The 19,897-nt window shown below is 42.1% G+C and overlaps 2 protein-coding genes across 3 annotated transcripts; one reads left to right on the forward strand and one right to left on the reverse strand.

Annotated features, from left to right (window-relative positions):
* Positions 1-113: 113 nt before the first annotated feature.
* PMS2 (PMS1 homolog 2, mismatch repair system component) lies at positions 114-10,539 on the reverse strand. Its single transcript, XM_034784445.1, has 5 exons — positions 10,300-10,539; positions 8,776-8,915; positions 7,667-7,753; positions 6,179-6,281; positions 114-383 (listed from the first exon to the last, which is right to left on the reverse strand). Exons 1-5 carry the CDS (start codon positions 10,317-10,319, stop codon positions 194-196), a joined length of 540 nt encoding a protein of 179 aa, XP_034640336.1. The 5' UTR covers positions 10,320-10,539; the 3' UTR covers positions 114-193.
* Positions 10,540-10,671: 132 nt separating this feature from the next.
* Positions 10,672-19,259, forward strand: AIMP2 (aminoacyl tRNA synthetase complex interacting multifunctional protein 2). Of its 2 annotated transcripts, none has more exons than XM_034784444.1 (4): positions 10,672-10,779; positions 14,604-14,810; positions 15,392-15,623; positions 18,712-19,259. In XM_034784444.1, the coding sequence occupies exons 1-4, from the start codon at positions 10,765-10,767 to the stop codon at positions 19,095-19,097; spliced, it is 840 nt and encodes a 279-aa protein (XP_034640335.1). In that variant the 5' UTR covers positions 10,672-10,764; the 3' UTR covers positions 19,098-19,259. The 2 variants fall into 2 exon arrangements, with proteins under 2 accessions (XP_034640335.1, XP_034640334.1); XM_034784443.1 differs by having other exon boundaries at positions 10,681-10,893.
* Positions 19,260-19,897: the final 638 nt, after the last annotated feature.

A 19,897-nucleotide genomic window follows, 5' to 3' on the forward strand; every position in this document is an offset into this window, starting at 1 on the left:
TCCGAAGAAGTGAGGTTTTTACTCACGAAAGCTTATGCCCAAATAAATCTGTTAGTCTTTAAGGTGCCACCAGACTCCTTATGGTATACCAAGATATAAAGGAAAGAATTATGATTTAAATTATATGTATCTATTTTTTATAAAGTTTAGATTTGCAAGTTATCACATTTTTAAAAGCAGAATTTCCAGTTCACTACACCTTTTTAATATTTCGTTGAAATTCCTTGTGCCGCACTGGCAGGGTATAAAACAATTGCTGCACGCTAACAGTTGTTCCCTGCTGTCGTGGATAAGGAGTTTTCTGAGTAATTTTTCCATTGTGATCAAATACCAGACGAGTTCCAACCTTTGCATATTTGTGACAAGTAAAAATGGTAACATCACTGGAAGAAGGAAAGAGAACCAATAGGATTATTAACTGAACAGTAGCTTTTCTTTATCCAGTCTACAGTACCAAAAACTTCAGGTATTTCTATTCACATTATGCCAGTACCATTCACACAACTTTAATTAAGGTTAAATTAGAGTTTACATTATCAACTCCCTTTTGTAAGAATTTCTAATGGATAGATATTTGTTCTGTATTGATTTTATATATATATATATATTTATATATGGAGATATACTTATGTCATAGAACTGGAAGGGACCCTGAAAGGTCATTGAGTCCAGCCCCCTGCCTTCACTAGCAGGACCAAGTACTGATTTTTGCCCCAGATCCCTAAATGGTCCCCTCAAGGATTGAACTCACAACCCTGGGTTTAGCAGGCTAATGCTCAAACCACTGAGCTATCCCCCCCCCCCCCAACTTGGTACCATAAATAAGTTCTCTAAGAAGCAACTTTCACTCCCTCCTTAAGATTTTTAACCAAGAGTATACATAAAAATGCTTAACAATACTGTGCAGACCTTCCTAATTTTCCTAGTTACAAAGCAAAAAGTTTTTATCCCTTACATACATCTTGTAGATAGACCATGATGTTAGGCTCTGATTTTGCTGTTTCATGTTACTTGGATACTACTATTCTAATACAAACACAAAACACTGTAATATTTGTGATGCACAAGACTGTATGCGAACACTGCAATTATTTCCAATATGCAGCTAGTTCAAGAGAAATCATAAAACAAAGTTTTAAAGCATTACAAACTACAAAAAAAAGCAAATGTTTGAAGAATAATACTTTGCCTTTGCACAGCACTTTACACCTGAGGATCAAAATGCATTGCAAAGCACAGCCCTTGCAAAACCTTACGCATGTGCTTAACTTTAAAACTGGGAGGTTAGTAAGACTAATCAGATGCTTAATGTTAAGGAAGTGCATACGTCTTTGGAGGATCAGGGCATCAGTTATGTGTTATCTGAACGATTTATTTCCTTTATACAGAACTTACAATTAAAAATAACTATGAATCCTGAATGAATTCAGGCGGTCTTTGCAATGTGGGAGAAATCTATGTCAATGTCAAAAAATTATTTCATCAGTTTCTGATATTTGGATCAATTTATTCAGCCATAGAGAACTGCATACTGTAGGTTTATACAGAATGCTTTGCTGAGCCCTACATATTTCAACAAATTCCTGTAAATTGTGCAACTTTGACCACTTCTAAGTTAGTAGGAAGTTATTCAAAATTAAAATGTCTCTGGATGCTGGGAGATCATGATAAACATCTAGCTGTTATAACTTTAGGAGTCAACATACTCGGACTTCAATAATTGTAGAAGACTGCACTAATGTATTATGCTTTACATGATAAATCATTGTATTTACAATGAAGGATACTGCATATTAAAAGAACCAAAGGACATCTTGGGGTTTTTTGCAACTAGAATATGAACAGTCTTTTTTCTTAACATAGGCCTGGATACAGGAAGGCATTTACACATGTCCTTCAGCACTTTACTAGATAGGGATGCCTTAAAAATTAACAACCTAACCATAGTTATTGCTGCTCTAACATGTACTACTTATTGGATTTTCCATTTAAGGTTACAGTTATTTGTGATAAGAAAAATCACTGCTTAAATGGATTGTCCCTGAAAATATATTACATAAGAACATAAGACTGGCCGTACTGGGTCAGACCAAAGGTCCATCCAGCCCAGTATCCTGTCTACGTAAGAGCCTTTGGTGAGGGACCTTATCAAAGGCTTTCTGGAAATCTAAGTACACTATGTCCACTGGATCCCCCTTGTCCACATGTTTGTTGATTCCTTCAAAGAACTCTAATAGATTAGTAAGACATGATTTCTCTTTACAGAAACCATGTTGACTTTTGCCCAACAATTTATGTTCTTCTATGTGTCTGACAATTTTATTCTTTACAATTGTTTCAACTAATTTGCCCGGTACTGACATTAGACTTACTGGTCTGCAATTGCCGGAATCTAGAGCCCTTTTTAAATATTGGCGTTACATTAGCTATCTTCAGGTCATTAGGTACAGAAGCCGATTTAAAGGACAGGTTACAAACCATAATTGTTAGTTCCGCAATTTCACATTTGAGTTCTTTCAGAACTCTTGGGTGAACGCCATCTGATCCCAGTGACTTGTTACTGTTAAGTTTATCAATTAATTCCAAAACCTCCTCTAGTGACACCTCAATCTGTGACAAGTCCTCAGATTTGTCACCTACAAAAGCTGCTCAGGTTTGGGAATCTCCCTAACATCCTCAGCCGTGAAGACTGAAGCAAGAATTCATTTAGTTTCTCCGCAATGACTTTATCATCTTTAAGTGCTCCTTTTGTATCTTGATCGTCCAGGGGCCCCACTGGTTGTTTAGCAGGCTTCCTGCTTCTGATGCACTTAAAAAACATTTTGTTATTACCTTTTGAGTTTTTGGCTAGCTGTTCTTCAAACTCCTTTTTGGCTTTTCTTATTACATTTTTACACTTACTTTGGCAGTGTTTATGTTCCTTTCTATTTACCTCACTAGGATTTGACTTCCACTTTTTAAAAGATGCCTTTTTATCTCCCACTGCTTCTTTTACATGGTTGTTAAACCACGGTGGCTCCTTTTTAGTTCTTTTACTGTGTTTTTTTAATTTGGGGTATACATTTAAGTTGGGCCTCTATTATGGTGTCTTTGAAAAGTGTCCATGCAACTTGCAGGGGTTTCATTCTAGTCACTGTACCTTTTCATTTCTGTTTAACTAACCCCCTCATTTTTGCATAGTTCCCCTTTCTGAAGTTAAATGCCACAGTGTTGGGCTGTTGAGGTGTTCTTCCCACCACAGGAATGTTAAAAGTTATTACATTATGGTCACTATTTCCAAGCGGTCCTATTATAGTTACCTCTTGGACCAGATCCTGCACTCCTAACTAAATCAAGAATTGCCTCTCTCCTTGTGGGTTCCTGTACCAGCTGCTCCAAGTCATTTAAAGTATCAAGAAATTTTGTCTCTGCATTTCGTCCTGAGGTGACATGTTCCCAGTCAATATGGGGATAATTGAAATCCCCCACTATTATTGAGTTCTTTATTTTGATAGCCTCTCTAATCTCCCATAGCATTTCATTGTCACTATCGCTGTCCTGGTCAGGTGGTCAATAATACATCCCTAATGTTATAGTCTTATTAGAGCATGAAATTACTATCCATAGAGATTCCATGGAACATGTGGATTCACTTAAGATTTTTACTTCATTTGATTCTACATTTTCTTTCACATATACTGCCATTCCTCCCCACCGCATGACCTGTTCTGTCCTTCCGATATATTTTGTACCCCGAAATGATTGTGTCCCATTGATTGTCCTCACTCCACCAGGTTTCTGTGATGCCTATTATATCAATATCCTCCTTTAACACGAGGCACTCTAGTTCACCCATCTTATTATTTAGACTTCTAGCATTTGTGTACAAGCACTTTAAAAACTTGTCACTGTTTATTTGTCTGCCCTTTTCTGATGTGTCAGATTCTTTTTTATGTGAATGTTTCTTGTCTGATCTGGCCCCTACTTTATCCTCTTTCATCCTCTCCTCCTGACTAAAACCTAGAGAATCTCTATCAATAGACTCTCCTCTAAGAGAAGTCTCTGTCCAATCCACGTGCTCCTCTGCAGTAATTGGTTTTCCACCATCTCTTAGTTTAAAAACTGCTCTGCAACCTTTTTAATGTTAAGTGCCAGTAGTCTGGTTCCACTTTGGTTTAGGTGGAGCCCATCCCTCCTCTATAGGCTCCCCCATCCCAAAAGTTTCCCCGGTTCCTAATAAATCTAAACCCCTCCTCTCTATACCATCGTCTCATCCATGCATTGAGACTCTGAAGCTCTGCCTGCCTACCTGGCCCTGCGCATGGAACTGGAAGCATTTCTGAGAATGCCACCATAGATGTCCTGGATTTCAGTCTCTTCCCTAGCAGCATAAATTTGGCCTCCAGGACATCTCTCCTACCCTTCCCTATGTCATTGGTACCTACATGTACCACGACCACCGGCTCCTCCCCAGCACTACACATAAGTCTATCTAGATGTCTCGAGAGATCCACAACCTTCGCACCAGGCACGCAAGTCACCATATGGTTCTCCCAGTCATCACAAACCCAGCTATCTATGTTTCTAATGATCGAATCTCCCATTACTAACACCTGCCTTTTCCTCGTGACTGGCGTTCCCTCCCCCAGAGAGGTAATATGTAGAATAGAATATGTATACAGTAACTCCTCACTTAAAAGTCGTCCCGGTTTACGTTGTTTCATTGTAATGTTGCTGATCAGTTAGGGAACATGCTCGTTTAAAGTTCCACAACCCTCCCTTATAACGTTGTTTGACAGCCGCCTGCTTTGTCCACTGCTTGCAGAAAGAGCAGCCCATTGCAGCCAGCTAGTGGGGGCTTGGAACCAGGGTGGACCGGCAGCCCCCTATCAGCTCCCCACTCCCCTAAGTTCCCTGTGCAGCAGCCACCCTAGGCAAGCTATCAATTGCCAGCAGTTCAGCTGTCCCTCCCCACACAGCCATGTGCTGCTCCTGCCCTCTGCCTTGGAGCTGCTCCCAGGAGCCTCCTGCTGGCTGTGGGTGGTGGGGGCGGAGAGGGGTGAAAGAGGGGGCTAATGTCAGGGTGTACCCCTCCCCTCTGCTCTTGGCCCCCGCTTACCCCATCTCTAGAACGGGGGGGGGGACAGGACAGGGCTCAGGACGGTGGGAGCTTCCTGGCAGCAGCTGCTGTCTCAGCTTGCTGATCTACTTAAAAAGGCAATGTATTTCAAATGGGATCAACGTACTTAAAGAGGCAATGCACAGCTTGCTCGCTCTCACACACACAGGGTGTCTCTCTCTGTCTGCCATGCTGTCTCCCCTCTCTCCATTTGTGCTGCCTTGTAGAGTGTGAGGCTACATTAAAAACAATGTTTTAACCGTTGAGGGCTCAGCTGAGTACTAGTTCATCATTTAGCAGCAAGGCATTCCCTGGGAAATATCCCACCCTCTTCCAACTCTGACTTCACCACCTCAACCAAACTTCACAATCATCATTGCTGTGTACAGTATTAAATTGTTTAAAATGTATACTTTGTGTGTATATATATATATAAGAATAAATCACACACACACACAGAGTATATGTCTTTTGTCTGGTGAAAAAAATTTCCCTGGAACCTAACCTCCCCATTTACATTATTTCTTATGGGGAAATTGGATTTGCTTAACATCGTTTCGCTTAAAGTCGCATTTTTCAGGAACATAACTACAACGTTAAGTGAGGAGTTACTGTACAAAACATTTTAACAATTGTTAATTTGGTTGCAGTTCAACTGAATAACATGAGACTCAGCAGAGTTTGGTCTCATCCACATGCATTGTAACTGGGTTACAAAATATTCTTTAAAATAGGCAAATTACTAGATCAAGGTAAACTTGTTTTTAACCGAGCTATAACACAATTAAATCCAATTCAGACTTGCTGGGTCAGGATCATTAATAAATTAAATAATTTAATAATTTAATAAATATTTTAATTTAACTGTTATTTTTGTATTGCAGAGAGGTCTTAATTCAAACAAATCTACATAGTTAAAAAATAAGATGATAAAGGAGAAAAACAAATAATTGGGTTCTTTTTTAGTTGAGAAATAACCTATTTACAAGTTTCCAAAGCCTTGTTTCATTAATCACTGAAGTCATATTTTTGCATTCATGTGGAATCTTTACGTCAACTAATGAAGCACAATATTTTTACCTTAACGCACACAGTGAACTCAGAGCTTCACCTCGAAATCCAAATGTTCCAACATGCATTAGATCAGAGAAATCTTGTATCTTGGAAGTATAATATTTCAGAGCTGGAAAAATGTATTTAAAATATGTGTAACTGTATCACATCTTTCCAAAATGACACTGATGTATGAAGGTATATTTTGTATCTTCCCAAAGGAACAGAAAACTTTGATGCTTATACCATATTTTATGTAAACTATAGTAGAGTCAAGTAAATAATTAACCAACTATTCACTATTTTCCCCTGTTTTCTGCTTGCAAATAATCTGCAAAATTCTCCAATGTAATTCCAAATTATGTATTCCTTCAGTGAATACATTTGGTGTGCAGACCTTTGCAAACTGTTTGTTGAGAATATTTGCCATTTTTGAAGTGTTGGATAGTTACATACGTCCCATAGTATTGTTTCTGCTTCCTGTTTGGATGACTTAAAATCTACAAATTGCAAATTTTACAGTCAAATATACAATTTCAAGCTTGCTTTCAGCAAATATTCAAGCTTAAAATTCATTTTTTAATTAACAGTTATACTTGTAAAATGTGACTGCTTTTTAAAGAAAGTGAACATAAAAGAGTAAGGAACACAGATGAATCAAAATTTCCTTGAGACTTTGAATAAGCATATGCAACAATTTGCCCTCCACCTCCACTATTCACTCGCATAATTAGGTCCAGGTCTTCACACGTGTACATACCATAATGACACCAGGATGGACAATAAAACTAGTTTTACTGCAACTCTGGTGGGAACATCCGTCATTCTAGAAAGATTAAGTCAGGGGTCCCCAACGCGGCGCCCGCGGGTGCCATGGCACCCGCCGGGGCATCTAAGTGCGCCCGCGTACTGGCTGGCGGACGAGCATCCGCCGAAAAGCAGCGTCATCCAGAGGTGTCGCCGCTGAAACATCGCCGATTTTCGGTGGTATTTCGGCAGCGACACCTCTGGATGACGCTGCTTGTCGGCGGCATTTCAGTAGCGATGCCTATTGACGTTGCCGCTTGTCGGCAGCATTTCGGCGCATGCTCATCTGCCGCCACAGTCCTCCGTGGCTCGTCGTCTGGCGCCCGCCAGATGAAAAAGGTTGGGGACCACCGGGTTAAGTAAAAAAAAAAAAATTAAGGAGATATACCTATCTCCTAGAACTGGAAGGGACCTTGAAAGGTCATTGAGTCCAGTCCCCTGCCTTCACTAGCAGGACCAAGTACTGATTTTGCCCCAGATCCCTAAATGGCCCCCTCAAGGACTGAACTCATAACCCTGGGTTTAGCAGGCCAATGCTCAAACCACTGAGCTACCCTCCCCCTAAAGAGATTAAACTTGGGAATTTTATAAGAAAGAAGTAGTTTTCTCACTGCAGTTATCAGTTTGACAGATAAATCAGAGTTTATATATAATATAAATATTCTCAAACATTTAGAACAAACATAAATTGTGAAGAATTCAACTTACTCAAGCCCTCAAAGTTTTCTTCTTCTACTCCACAACCATTATCTGAAACTTCGATAAGATCTGCTCCATACTCTTTAAGCTTTAGGTCTAAACATTTTAAAAGATGGTTTTCATTCAGTGTTCATGATCAATATTTAGAATGTATAGCATCACAAAGTCAATAATGCATTGTAAAGTCTTCAACAGCCATTTGTTTTCTGAATCAAATTAAAAAAAGATTCACAGCTTTCAAGAGTTAAGTTATTCAATTCCAAATCAACCTGTGCTTTCTGCTAGATTAGCTCAATTTTTTAAATTTGCATGCACGTATTAGAGTTTTCTGCTCATAAAAGTTGCCAGCCTGAAGACTAAAATCCTCTATTCCTTGGAAGTGGTTAAGCATAAGCAGCAGCACAAGCCTCCTCACACTGCTTTGTTAATATTTCTGAACTCTGACATGGAGGAAGCACTTCACACATGACACACTAATAGTTGAGTCTCCATTTCCATTCAGATCCCTGGCCTCCTTGCAGAGACTTGAAGAAGAGTTCTGTGTAGCTTGTCTCTTTAGCCAGCAGAAGTTGGTCCATAAAAGATATTATCTCAACAACCTTGTCTCTCTAATAAGAGTATCAGTTAATGTTAATTATGGCTGTTGTTTTTGTGATGTGGAAAACTGTCCATTGGGAACTAGACTTAAACCAAACTAATTCCTGATAGTCCACCGAATGGCCATCAAATGGTGGTAACTAGGCTGGATTCCATGTCAGATTTTGATTACATATGGTTTTCTAGCAGCGTAGGACATGCTGCAGCAAGCTTCCAAAACAGGCCTGATCCTGCAAACTTTTATGCCCGTGCTTAATTTTACCCAATAGTAATCCCATTAATTTTATATAACATCAGACATGGAAATAAAGTAGTATAGCCTCCACAGATCCAATTGTAGAATTGGGACCCCAAGTGCTCTATGCCTTAGTTTTCCCATCTGTGAAATGGCTATAAATATACCTGGTCAAATACAAAGCATTTATCCGAAACAGTTTGGAGGTGCAGAGCACTTAGAAGTTACAAAGCAGTATATGAATATTAAGTGCTAGTCTCACATGAAATTAAAACAACAAGTTTACCAATATTAGTAGCTCCAGCATCTACACTGTTTTCCACCAACTCCTTCACCGCAGTGCCTAGATTCAGTACAACCTGTCCTGAACAGATCTGGTGAACTGATTTATGGTCTATAGGCTTGATGGCTTTAGCAGGCTGTGCACTAAAAGAAAAAAGCAATTAAGGATTAGATGTGAAAAAGGTTGCTATCATTCAGTACTACTTCCCTCACCACAATTATAGCAACAAAAAACACAGAGTTAAGAACCAAGTAAATAGAGGCTGCCAGCTACAGCACAGAGTCTCGTGAGTGTTAGAGCTTGTCTGCGCAAACATTTATTTTGCAGCAACCTGGCGTGTGAACGGACCCTGCACTAGCGTACCACAGACTAAGGGTATATCTATATTTAAAACATTTATAGCAGCACAACTTCAGCATAGACACTACCTACACCAACAGGAAGGCTTCTCCCATCCATATAGGTAACCCGCCTCCCTGAGAAGTCGTAGCTAGATCGACAGAAGAAGTCTTCTATCAACCTAGCACTGTCTACGCTGGGGGTTAGGTCAGTATAGCTAAGTCTCTTAGGGGTGTGGATTTTTCACACCCTGAGAGATGTAGCTATACTGATGTAAGTCTCTACTGTAGATCAGCACTAAATAATTAGATTGACCTAGCTATATCGCTCAGCGCTGTGAAAAATTTCATCCCATGATCGCCATAGCTACATCAACCTGACCCCCAAGTAAAAACACCTGTGTCAATGGAAAAATTCTTATACTGAGCTATCTACTGCCACTAACAGAAGTGGATTAAAGACATTGACAGAAAAAGCACTTCTGTAGACACAGAAAGCATCTACATAAAAACAGCCATACTGAGTCAGACCAAAGGTCCATCTAGCCAAGTATCCTGTCTTCCAACAGTGGCCAATGCCAGGTGCCCCAGAGGGAATGAACAGAACAAGTAATCATCCAGTGATCCATCCCCTGTCATCCATTCCCAGCTTCTAGCAAACAGAGGCTAGGGACAGCATCCCTGCCCATCCTGGCTAATAGATATTGATGGATCTATCCTCCATGAACTTACCTAGTTCTTTTTTGAACCCTGTTATAGTTTTGGCCTTCGCAACATCCTCTGGCAAGGAGTTCCACAGGTTGACTGCACGTTGTGAGACGCAATACTTCCTTTTGTTTGTTTTAAACCTGCTACCTACTAATTTCATCTGGTGGCCCCTAGTACTTGTGTTATGAGACAGAGTAAATAACACTTCCTTATCTACTTTCTCTACACTAGTCGTGATTTTATAGACCTCCATCATACCCCACTTGGTGTTAGTTTGACTGGATGACGCAGGTTTGGGGTGGCAGAAGGGCATAGTGGGGGCACCGCACGGACAGACGCGCCAGCGCCTCACCACCGCTAGAGAAGGGCCCCGCGCGCGCGCCCCCGGGCGGGAGATGAAGCCACCTCCGGGCCAGGGAGAGGCGCCCTCAGTCGCCTCCATGTCACCAGCACCTCCCCCACCTCGGGGAACGGGCCTCACCAAGGTGCCGTCGCCTCCATAGAGTCTCAGCTCCCGGCACGCAGACGGCCAGGCTGGCTCGGCAGGACTCCCGAACTCAGCCCAGCAACGCGCCAACATTAAGCCTCCTCAGACAGAGCCCCCAGCAGCACAACTCTTGCAGACTCCATTTTCCAGCATACTGATTGGCTGACCGGTCTGCCCAATCAACAGAGGGATCTCTGCTCTTCGCCCTATTGAGATCCACCTGGTTGCATCAGTCACTCATTCTGACCAGTGGGAGGAGGGTAAAGGAGCTGGGCGGGGAGAGAGTTCTAGTTGGACCAATAACGTGTGCTTTGGCGTGAGGGACTTGTCCATGGCCCAATGGAGGACAGGTTGAGGTGGGCGGGGCAGTTTCTGGGCTGGTGCCTGCTGCGGTGGCAGCGTAATGTGATTGACTCAGTCAGCCGGGGATAGCAGTAGGTGCGGGGCTGCTGTGGCGCGATGCCCATGTACAAGGTGAGATCCTTTCACGGGGCGCCCGGCGCGGTGCGGGCCGAGCAGCTCCCCACCTGCATGTACCGGCTGCAGAACCTGCACCGCGGCCCGGCGGCCGCCGCGCCACCGCACCAGGTAGGAGCGGAGCGGGAGGTGGGCTCCTGAGGAGCGCGGCCGCCGCACGCGGGGGGAACGGAGGCCTGTTTGGGGGGGCTCGGCTGGGAGCGGTGGGGGTTGGGCTTCTGGGCCAGCCCGCTGCCTCACGGGAAGGGTCTACGCGGCCCCTGGAGCTGGGCCCTGTGGACTCTTCCCCCCAGGGAGGGACATGGCTCCGTCCCCATGTAGCCGAGGAGCCCGGACCCGGGTGTTCACCCCAAGGGGGCGGGTGAGAAGTCAGGCAGCTCGCGGAACCCCCGAGCCCTGGGGGGGGGGGGCTCCTCAATTCCTGCACCGGGGGAAGCCAACCGTTGCTTTGTGTGGCCACTTCCGGGAAACCCTCGTCTGGTGGAGCTCTGTCCCGGCCTACCCGGCTGCCTGCTCTTGATAACGCTGAGCCTCCTTTGTCGGCAGTGAAGTTTGCCTGCCCATAGTCGCATGGGCTCTGACTGTGTGAACGCTGAATGTTGTGGAACCTGTACGCTCAAAGCCCTCTGCGGATAGTACTAGGAACTGGGAGGTTATGGGGGGAGGGATGGCTCAGTGGTTTGAGCATTGGCCTGCTAAACCCAGGGTTGTGAGTTCAATCCTTGAGGGGGCCATTTAGGGATCTGGGGCAAAAATCTGTCTGGGGATTGCTCCTGCTTTGAGCAGGGGGTTGGACTAGATGACCTCCTGAGGTCCTTTCCAACCCTGATATTCTATGATTCTAGTCCCTTAGCATCTCTGTTGCATGAGTGGGGAAACTGAGACAAGAAAGTAAAATGTCTTTCTTGAGGCTATAGAGTCCTAGGCAAAGCTTTCGGCATGCCCTGGACTCCATCTCTCTTTGTAGAAGGCTGTGCCAGAGTCTGTTTTATTTTTTGAGATTAAGATGTTGTGTCTTGCCTTGATGGCTGTGAAGGTGGCCCATAGAATGTGAATCAAGTGTAAGGTGATAGCACTGTTGTCCTGACTGCAACAATATGACTGAGAAATGTTAATTCCCTATGCATCTTAATGGGTTATCTACTCAAAACCTAAATATGGTAGTACAAATGTCAGCATTGTCAGCTATTTGCTGATTATGTTATCAGACATCAATTTTACATTCTTTACCCACAGTCTCAAACCAGTTTGCATACCCAGGTGCCAAAAGTTCCAACTCTTCCTTTCCAGTTGCCTGACCCTTCAGTTTCCCTGACATCTACAAAGCAGTTAGGAATTGTCAATACAAAAATCTGTGGCATAGCAAAAATGGGACAGTGTAAAATAAATATAGTGGTCTGTAGATTAAATATTTTGATAGCCAAACCTGGGAAGTCATGGGTTGTGTGTGCGCGAAGGAGCAGATAGTTCATGAGGGAATATTTCAGTGTTCTGCAGAGCAGAAAAAGTTGGCGAATTATTAGTCTATTTACTGTACTTCACCTGCTCTGTTTACATGTCCTCTACAGAAATGAAGTATTACTACACATACTTGACATAGCTATTTTTGTGAAAATCAGATCTAATTGTTAGGTTTGGTACCCACATGCACTAAAATATCACTAGGTGTGAATTAAAATCAATGTAGGTGTTTTAATGCAAGGGTATGCGGACCAGCCCATACGATGTATTTCATACTGTTCTTGGTGAAACCTCACTGTTAGTACTAAATAGAAGCTTTTTCTTTCCTCATACTTTGAAGAATCAAGGGCCACACCTAAGATAACGCACAAGGATATACATTAGGTGTTTGCCTTTAGCACCAAAGTACTTTCATTATGCATTGTATAGGCTGCCTGTTGCCATTTGGCTTTTTTTCAAATCAGTAATCTTGATTAAAAATTAGCATGAAACAATCTTGTATGTCTTGCCTGGTAATAACTAAAACTTTTACTGCCACTTTTTTTAAGGATCTCCAAAGTACTTCACAATGATAGGTATTATCCAACTACCACAGATGGGTAAAATACTTTGCTCGGATTTGTATAACAGTTCTGGGAAGAACCAGAACTGACTCTAAGCCTTATGTTTGAGCTCTAGAATTCACTTTTATTTAAAGCTTTTTGATATTGCAACGTCAGCATGAGTTTCATCACTATGAAAGTCACTAGTTGAAGTAAGTGGCTGGCAAGTCATTCTTGGTTCTTTAGGCTTCTGTATTCATGAAGTCCTTAAACTCTTCAAGGTTTAATTTTGAATTCTTATGTATGTAGATTTGCAGTTTTTATCTGGTTTTGATTAAGAACATAACATAAGAACGGCCGTACCGGGTCAGACCAAAGGTCCACCTAGCCCAGTATCCTGTCTACCGACAGTGGCCAATGCTAGGTGCCCCAGAGGGAGTGGACCAACAGGCAATGATCAAGTGATCTCTCTCCTGCCATCCATCTCCATCCTCTGACAAACAGAGGCTAGGGACACCATTCCTTACCCATCCTAGCTAATAGCCATTAATGGACTTAACCTCCATGAATTTATCCAGTTCTCTTTTAAACCCTGTTATAGTCCTAGCCTTAACAACCTTCTTAGGTAAGGAGTTCCACAAGTTGACTGTGCACTGCGTGAAGAACTTCCTTGTATTTGTTTTAAACCTGCTGCCTATTAATTTCATTTGGTGACCCCTAGTTCTTGTATTATGGGAATAAGTAAATAACTTTTCCTTATCCACTTTCTCCACATCACTCATGATTTTATATACCTCTATCATATCCCCCCTTAGTCTCCTCTTTTCCAAGCTGAAGAGTCCTAGCCTCTTTAATCTCTCCTCATATGGGACCCGTTCCAAACCCCTAATCATTTTAGTTGCCCTTTTCTGAACCTTTTCTAGTGCCAGTATATCTTTTTTGAGATGAGGAGACCACATCTGTATGCAGTATTCGAGATGTGGGCGTACCATTGATTTATATAAGAGCAATAATATATTCTCAGTCTTATTCTTTATCCCCTTTTTAATGATCCCTAACATCCTGTTTGCTTTTTTGACCGCCTCTGCATACTGCGCGGACATCTTCAGAGAACTATCCACGATGACTCCAAGATCTTTTTCCTGACTTGTTGTAGCTAAATTAGCCCCCATCATATTGTATGTATAGCTGGGGTTATTTTTTCCAATGTGCATTACTTTACATTTATCCACATTAAATTTCATTTGCCATTTTGTTGCCCAATCACTTCGTTTTGTGAGATCTTTTTGAAGTTCATCACAGTCCGAGGACTGACCCTTGGGGAACACCACTAGTTACCCCTCTCCATTCTGAGAATTTACCATTAATTCCTACCCTTTGTTCCCGGTCTTTTAACCAGTTCTCAGTCCATGAAAGGACCTTCCCTTTTATCCCATGATTAGGTCTTAGAATCACTGTTCTGTAGATGGAACTGTAACACGTGGATCAAAAATTGTTTAATAAACGACTTAAGATATTTTAACCAATAGGATTTCAGTAAACCATTTAAATAAGGGGCATATTTACAATCCATCATTTTGCAGTCATCTGTTCATGTAAAGTCAGTGGAAGTGACGTGGGTTACTAATAAGCTTAAGAATTTCCTTTAGGATATTTTAAAAAAATTTTCATAGTGTGTTAAAATGAAAGGTGTGATGTGACTAGTGTCAAATAAATTCCTATAGAGTTTTATGCACAGTTCATTCAATGATATACAATAATTGTATTGATGTATTGGGTATGAGTGAAAATAAATTTAATCTAATTCTTTCCCTCTAGGAAGAGGTTGACCCATCACTTCTAGCACTTGAATCCCGCCAAGAAGAGATCTTAAAACGCTTGTATGAACTTAAAACTGCTGTTGATGGGCTCTCAAAGATGATACAAACACCAGATGCTGACTTTGATGTAACTAATATAATTCAAGCTGATGAATATGCTCCTTTGACTGCAAACGCAGCAGACTTAGATTCAATGCTTGGGAAGGCAAGTCCAGACTAGTATATTATCAATATACATGTGTCCAGTGAATGAATTACCTTTTGTGCAGAGGTCTCTGTGATCAGTAGTTAATTTGCATCCAAATTTGAATAAGAAGGGTAAAAAACTGCAGGCGGAGTAAAATTTGGGCTGCTCAAAACTGATACGTACAAAAGACCTACTACTGCTCTTTAAAATAAAATCTGTTCAGTTTGGGTTATTTGAAACCTCCAGATCACAGAACTCTAAGATGGACTAGTTGATCTTGAAATTATGGCCATGGCACTAAATCTTAGTTCTGTTGAAGTTAATGGACTCTTTACCTTGGACTTCAGCTAGAACCAGGTTTTGACTCATAATTAGCACTGTGTTTTTTATCTTAGAAATATTACTGCTTGGTAAGGAAGTTGCTTGAGCAGACATTGTAAATGTTAAAAATAAATGGAATGCTATAAGGTTTAGGATATACAATTATATGGCCTGATAAATTTCTTGTTCAACACCAAATTGTACTTATTGAATGTCTCTGCAGTGCAATGAGTGGTTGCACATTAATGTCTGCTAAATATTATTTACTTTTGATGCAGGATTATGGTGCTCTGAAAGATATTGTGATCAATGCAAACCCTTCTCAACCTCCATTGTCACTGCTAGTACTGCACAGTCTGCTGTGTGAGCGTTATAAGATTTTATCAGCTGTTCATACACACTCATCAGTGAAATGTGTGCCAGAAAACCTCTTGAAATGCTTCGGTGAGCAGACTAGGAAACAATCACGTCACGAGTATCAGTTGGGCTTCACTCTCATTTGGAAGAATGGTAAGAATGGCATCTAACTTACAGAAGGGGAGTGTTGGCTTTCAAATGGTTAAATAGTTCTAATTTCAGGCATTTGCTTTAGATGAACACAGCATTTAAAGGGTCATTCAATTTGAAAAATCACACTTCCATGTGAATTTTGTACCTACTGTTGCTACAAGTGATTCCTAAGGTTACTAAAAAAGAAAAATCAGAGCTTTTTTTTCTTAATGTCCTTTTGACAGCAATTTGTGTACGCTCAAATGTGTCTTCAGGTGTATCCCTCATCTGCTCTGGAAGGAGCTTCCACAAGCATGTTCTTCCTCAGCTAGGCAAGAAATGGGGGGGGGGGGTGCCAACCCTCCTGGTTTTGCGAGCAGTCTCTTGGAATCACGTTCTATCTTCTGGAGGCTACTTCAGCCAAACCGGGAGATTTTGGGTGCTAACAGTCTGGCACAGCAGCGGGGCTAAGGTAGTTTCCTTACCTGCCCTGGCACCCTCCCTGGGGTTGGGGGAGTGCAGGGGGTCTCTGCGCGCTGCCCCCACCCTGAGTGCTGACTCCACAGCTCCCACTGACCGGGAACTGCAGCCAATGGGAGCTGTAGGGGCAGAGCTTGCAGGCAGTGGTGCAAGGAGACCCACTGGCCCCCTCGCCTAGGAGCCGCTGCTAGAGGGATGTGCCGGTCGCTTTCGGGAACCGCCCGAGGTAAGTGCTGGTCCCCTGACCACCTCCTGCACCCCAATAGAGCCCGCAACCAAACTCCCTTCCAAAGCCTGACCCCACACCCCCTCCTGCAACCAAACTCCCTCCCAAAGCCTGACCTCACACCCCCTCCCGCACCCAAACTCCATAGGTGCTGGAACTAGTAGTGCTGTAGCACCCCTGGCTTGAAGTAGTTTCCATTATATACAGGGCTTACAGTTTGGTTCAATGGCTCTCAGCATTGCCACTATGCAAATTGTTTCAGCAGCCCTGCTAAACTCCCTCGCAGAGCCTGACCCCACACCTCCTCCCAGAGCCCAGTTGTATGGGGTTTACCAATGCCTGGGAATCCAGAAGAATTTAATCCAAGAGGAGCCAAAGACTGCAAGCCTTATTAGTTGACATTATTTTATACCTTCAGTAAATGAGGCATAAAAGCCTACTCCTGTTTGTCCTCTTCCACCACGAACTTCCATTTTAGCCAGGCTGAGTTCGAACTATCTCCCTTTCAGTTCATATCCCTATCAATTTTATATAAAAAGTTATTAAACTAATATTTTCTTGTTATTCTGAAAGTCTTTTCTGTAGTGAACTGCATTCTCATTTGATGATTCTCTAAATATGAATAAGGGTAAAATCCTACTACAATAGTAGCACTATCCAGTTAGGGAGATAGTGAAACAATGACAGACATTCCTAAACTTATTTCATACTGCACAGAAACTACATTAAAAGAACATTATTAAAATTGCAAAGTCAAGCCCTTAAAAGTTAGGAACTTTGCATAGGTAGTCTTAATTTTCAATCTTAATTTGGCTCCCTTGTGTGTATGCATTTGATGGTCTTTAATTCATAATCACATACTACTTTTTCACAGGACCTGCTGTGGGGATGAATGAGGGGTGTGTAGTAGAGACTTGGCAGTAGGACCCCTGCCTCATTTGTTGCAGAAGTAGGAAGGTGTGTAGTGAATGAGTTGGGATTGCAGGAAGAGAAAGGACAGTCTCATAGTTATGGCAGTTGAATGTGGAGTTCACCGGGAACTTAGGTCCTAGGCATCTCAAATTGGGCACCTGAAATTAGTAGATACTTTTGATCTTAATTTCTTGTCTTTAGTTTCTCCATCTCTAAAATACACCCTGGGTCACAGGGTTAAGATAAATTCATGATTTGGCAAGGAACTCCAATAATCTAGTAGTAAGCAACATGGAAAAGCTCATAAGGAGATTAATCATTCTGTTTTTAAGAGCAGGTCTTGAATAGTATGCAGTAAGGCAGGCATGGGGCCATGCATTGAGTAATTAGAAAACAATATTGAATAGTTATTCATTGAGTACTGAATGAAGCAGGAATCCTGTGGGGGGAAAGCGTGATCATATAATTAAAGACTATCATAATATATATGTATAAGGGGGGTGAATTTAGGTTGCAGTATTCAAAAAGCAAGAAAGGTATACACAAATAACTCCTGAAAACAAATTCTGTCGGAGAGCATCATCTTCAATCCATGCATTATTTATCAGTAGAACTGGAATATTTACATCTGCCTCACAGACCTCTGCCCCTGGAGTTTATGGAGTAGTAAGTAGTTATCCTCTGTGTACCAGCTGAGAGTGCGGGGGATAGGACACTTCGCCTGTGAGTTTCACTGATATTTGGTGATACTCAAGCATGTTGGGTTTCATTCCAGGCTCTGTGGAGTGTAGTCTAGTGGGCAAAGACTCCTTTACCCCTTTCCCAGCCATTGGCACTCTTCATTGGAATCAACCAACTGTCACCTCCCCATTGCCTAGGCCCAATGAATCATGGAGACCACGAGAGAGTGTTAGGTACTTGCCCTAGGCAGGTTCCTCGACTTAGCATAGTCCAGAATTCACTGCAGGGAAAGTTCTGCTCAGCCTCAAACTGCAGCATGCCCACTGAGGACAGAATCTTCAAGTAATTTAGCTGTTAAAATCTAAGTCCCCAATGAGCATGTGGAAACTGACTTTTCAAAGGCTTAGAACTTGGCCAAATTTGGATTTATCACAGCAAAAGCCCTCCTCTTTCCCAAACTTCAGGGCCCTGCTCCATAGTATTGGGCAGTGGGGGAAGGAGGTAGTGCTAGAACGTCTCATTGAAAAGTTAGGCTGAACTTAACAAGCAAAAAGTATTTTTTCCTAGACTCATTCTTGGAAAGAGCTGAAATGTTTAAAAAAAAACAACCCTGGAGACCAAAGCAGACACCTAGCATGGAAAACTTCAACCCAACAGGGCAAGTTATAAGTAACTGAAAACAGGATCTTCTAGAGAAAACTTTAATAGGCAGCACTAGCAGCCCTGCCTCTACTACTAATCAACCCTTTTCCCTATATGTAATGTAAACATTTGTGGTGCCAACTGTTCTTAATTTTGTCTTAATTTCAGTTCCCAAGCCCCAGATGAAGTTCAGCATTCAAACCATGTGTCCCATTGAAGGAGAAGGAAATATTGCTAGATTTTTGTTCTCCTTATTTGGCCAGAAGCATAATGCAGTCACTTCAACTCTGATAGACAGTTGGGTGGATACAGCCATCTTCCAGCTGAAGGAAGGTAGCAATAAAGAAAAAGCAGCAGTCTTACGCTCCATGAACACCACCCTTGGCAAGACACCCTGGCTGGGGGGAAATGAACTCACTGTAGCAGACATCGTGGCGTGGTGTGCACTTCAGCAAACAAGTAGCTCTAATGCCGTTCCAGCCAATGTACAGAAATGGATGAAGTCTTGTGAGAATTTGGCACCTTTCAACAGTGCCCTTAAACTATTAAAATGAGTATGCACTCTTCCAAGGGGGATTCTGTAGTTTTATTCCACCTGACTGTTGTGGTGGTTGTGAAAGTCTCTTCTAAAATGTATTTTAGTAAGATTGTGGACTGAAGTCTTTTAACATCAATTGTAAAATCTTATATCAATAAAGACATTACAGTTGCCTTTTGCTTGTAATCTTATTTGTATGAGATTAAAATGAACCCATAATAGCCTGTGGTGCCACAGCTATATGTTAGACCAGTGGTTGTAAGTGTTGAGGGCATGTTTGGACCCCCAGCTATCCCCCCACAAGGATCCAGGAAGATGCTTAGAGCTAAAATGCTAGATGTAAACATTAGGCACTCCCCTGCACTGGCAACCTGGGAGAAGTGTGTGATCAGACACTACTAAAAAACAGCTCCAGACACACACTGCCTACCGGGGGGCAGGGGATAAAGGAGTGGGGGAGGCAGGGGGATAGAATGGGTAGTGACCCAATTAGGGAGAGGGGTACAGCAGGGGTACATTGGGGAGCTGCTACTTAAGGGAGAATGCCAATGACTAAGACTAAAATATAGTCACAAGTATTTTTAGTAAAAGTCATGGACAGGTCACAGGTAGTAAACAAAAATTCATAGCCTGTGACCTCTCCATGACCTTTACTATAGTCCCCTAACTAAAACTTGGGCAGGGGGCTTAATTCCATGTCATGCTTCTTTATAAGATGTAAATTAAGGGTACTATATCACCAGAAGTGACCTTATAGTAACAAGTGAAATATGAGAGAGAGCGCATAACTAAATTATGCCTGAAAGACAAATACCA

This window comes from Trachemys scripta, chromosome 10 (assembly GCF_013100865.1).
Source record: "Trachemys scripta elegans isolate TJP31775 chromosome 10, CAS_Tse_1.0, whole genome shotgun sequence".
Classification (NCBI taxonomy): domain Eukaryota; kingdom Metazoa; phylum Chordata; order Testudines; family Emydidae; genus Trachemys; species Trachemys scripta.

Coding starts and splice junctions, on each gene's coding strand:
- PMS2 (XM_034784445.1), bottom strand. CDS start 10,319: ATGGAGGCGACGGCACCTTG. Junction 8,916..10,299: donor ATGGAGGCGACGGCACCTTG/GTGAGGCCCGTT, acceptor TTTTTCTTTTAG/TGCACAGCCTGCTAAAGCCA. Junction 7,754..8,775: donor TGCTGGAGCTACTAATATTG/GTAAACTTGTTG, acceptor TAAAATGTTTAG/ACCTAAAGCTTAAAGAGTAT.
- AIMP2 (XM_034784443.1), top strand. CDS start 10,765: ATGCCCATGTACAAGGTGAGATCCTTTCACGGGGCGCCCGGCGCGGTG. Junction 10,894..14,603: donor CCGCCGCGCCACCGCACCAG/GTAGGAGCGGAG, acceptor CTTTCCCTCTAG/GAAGAGGTTGACCCATCACT. Junction 14,811..15,391: donor TAGATTCAATGCTTGGGAAG/GCAAGTCCAGAC, acceptor CTTTTGATGCAG/GATTATGGTGCTCTGAAAGA.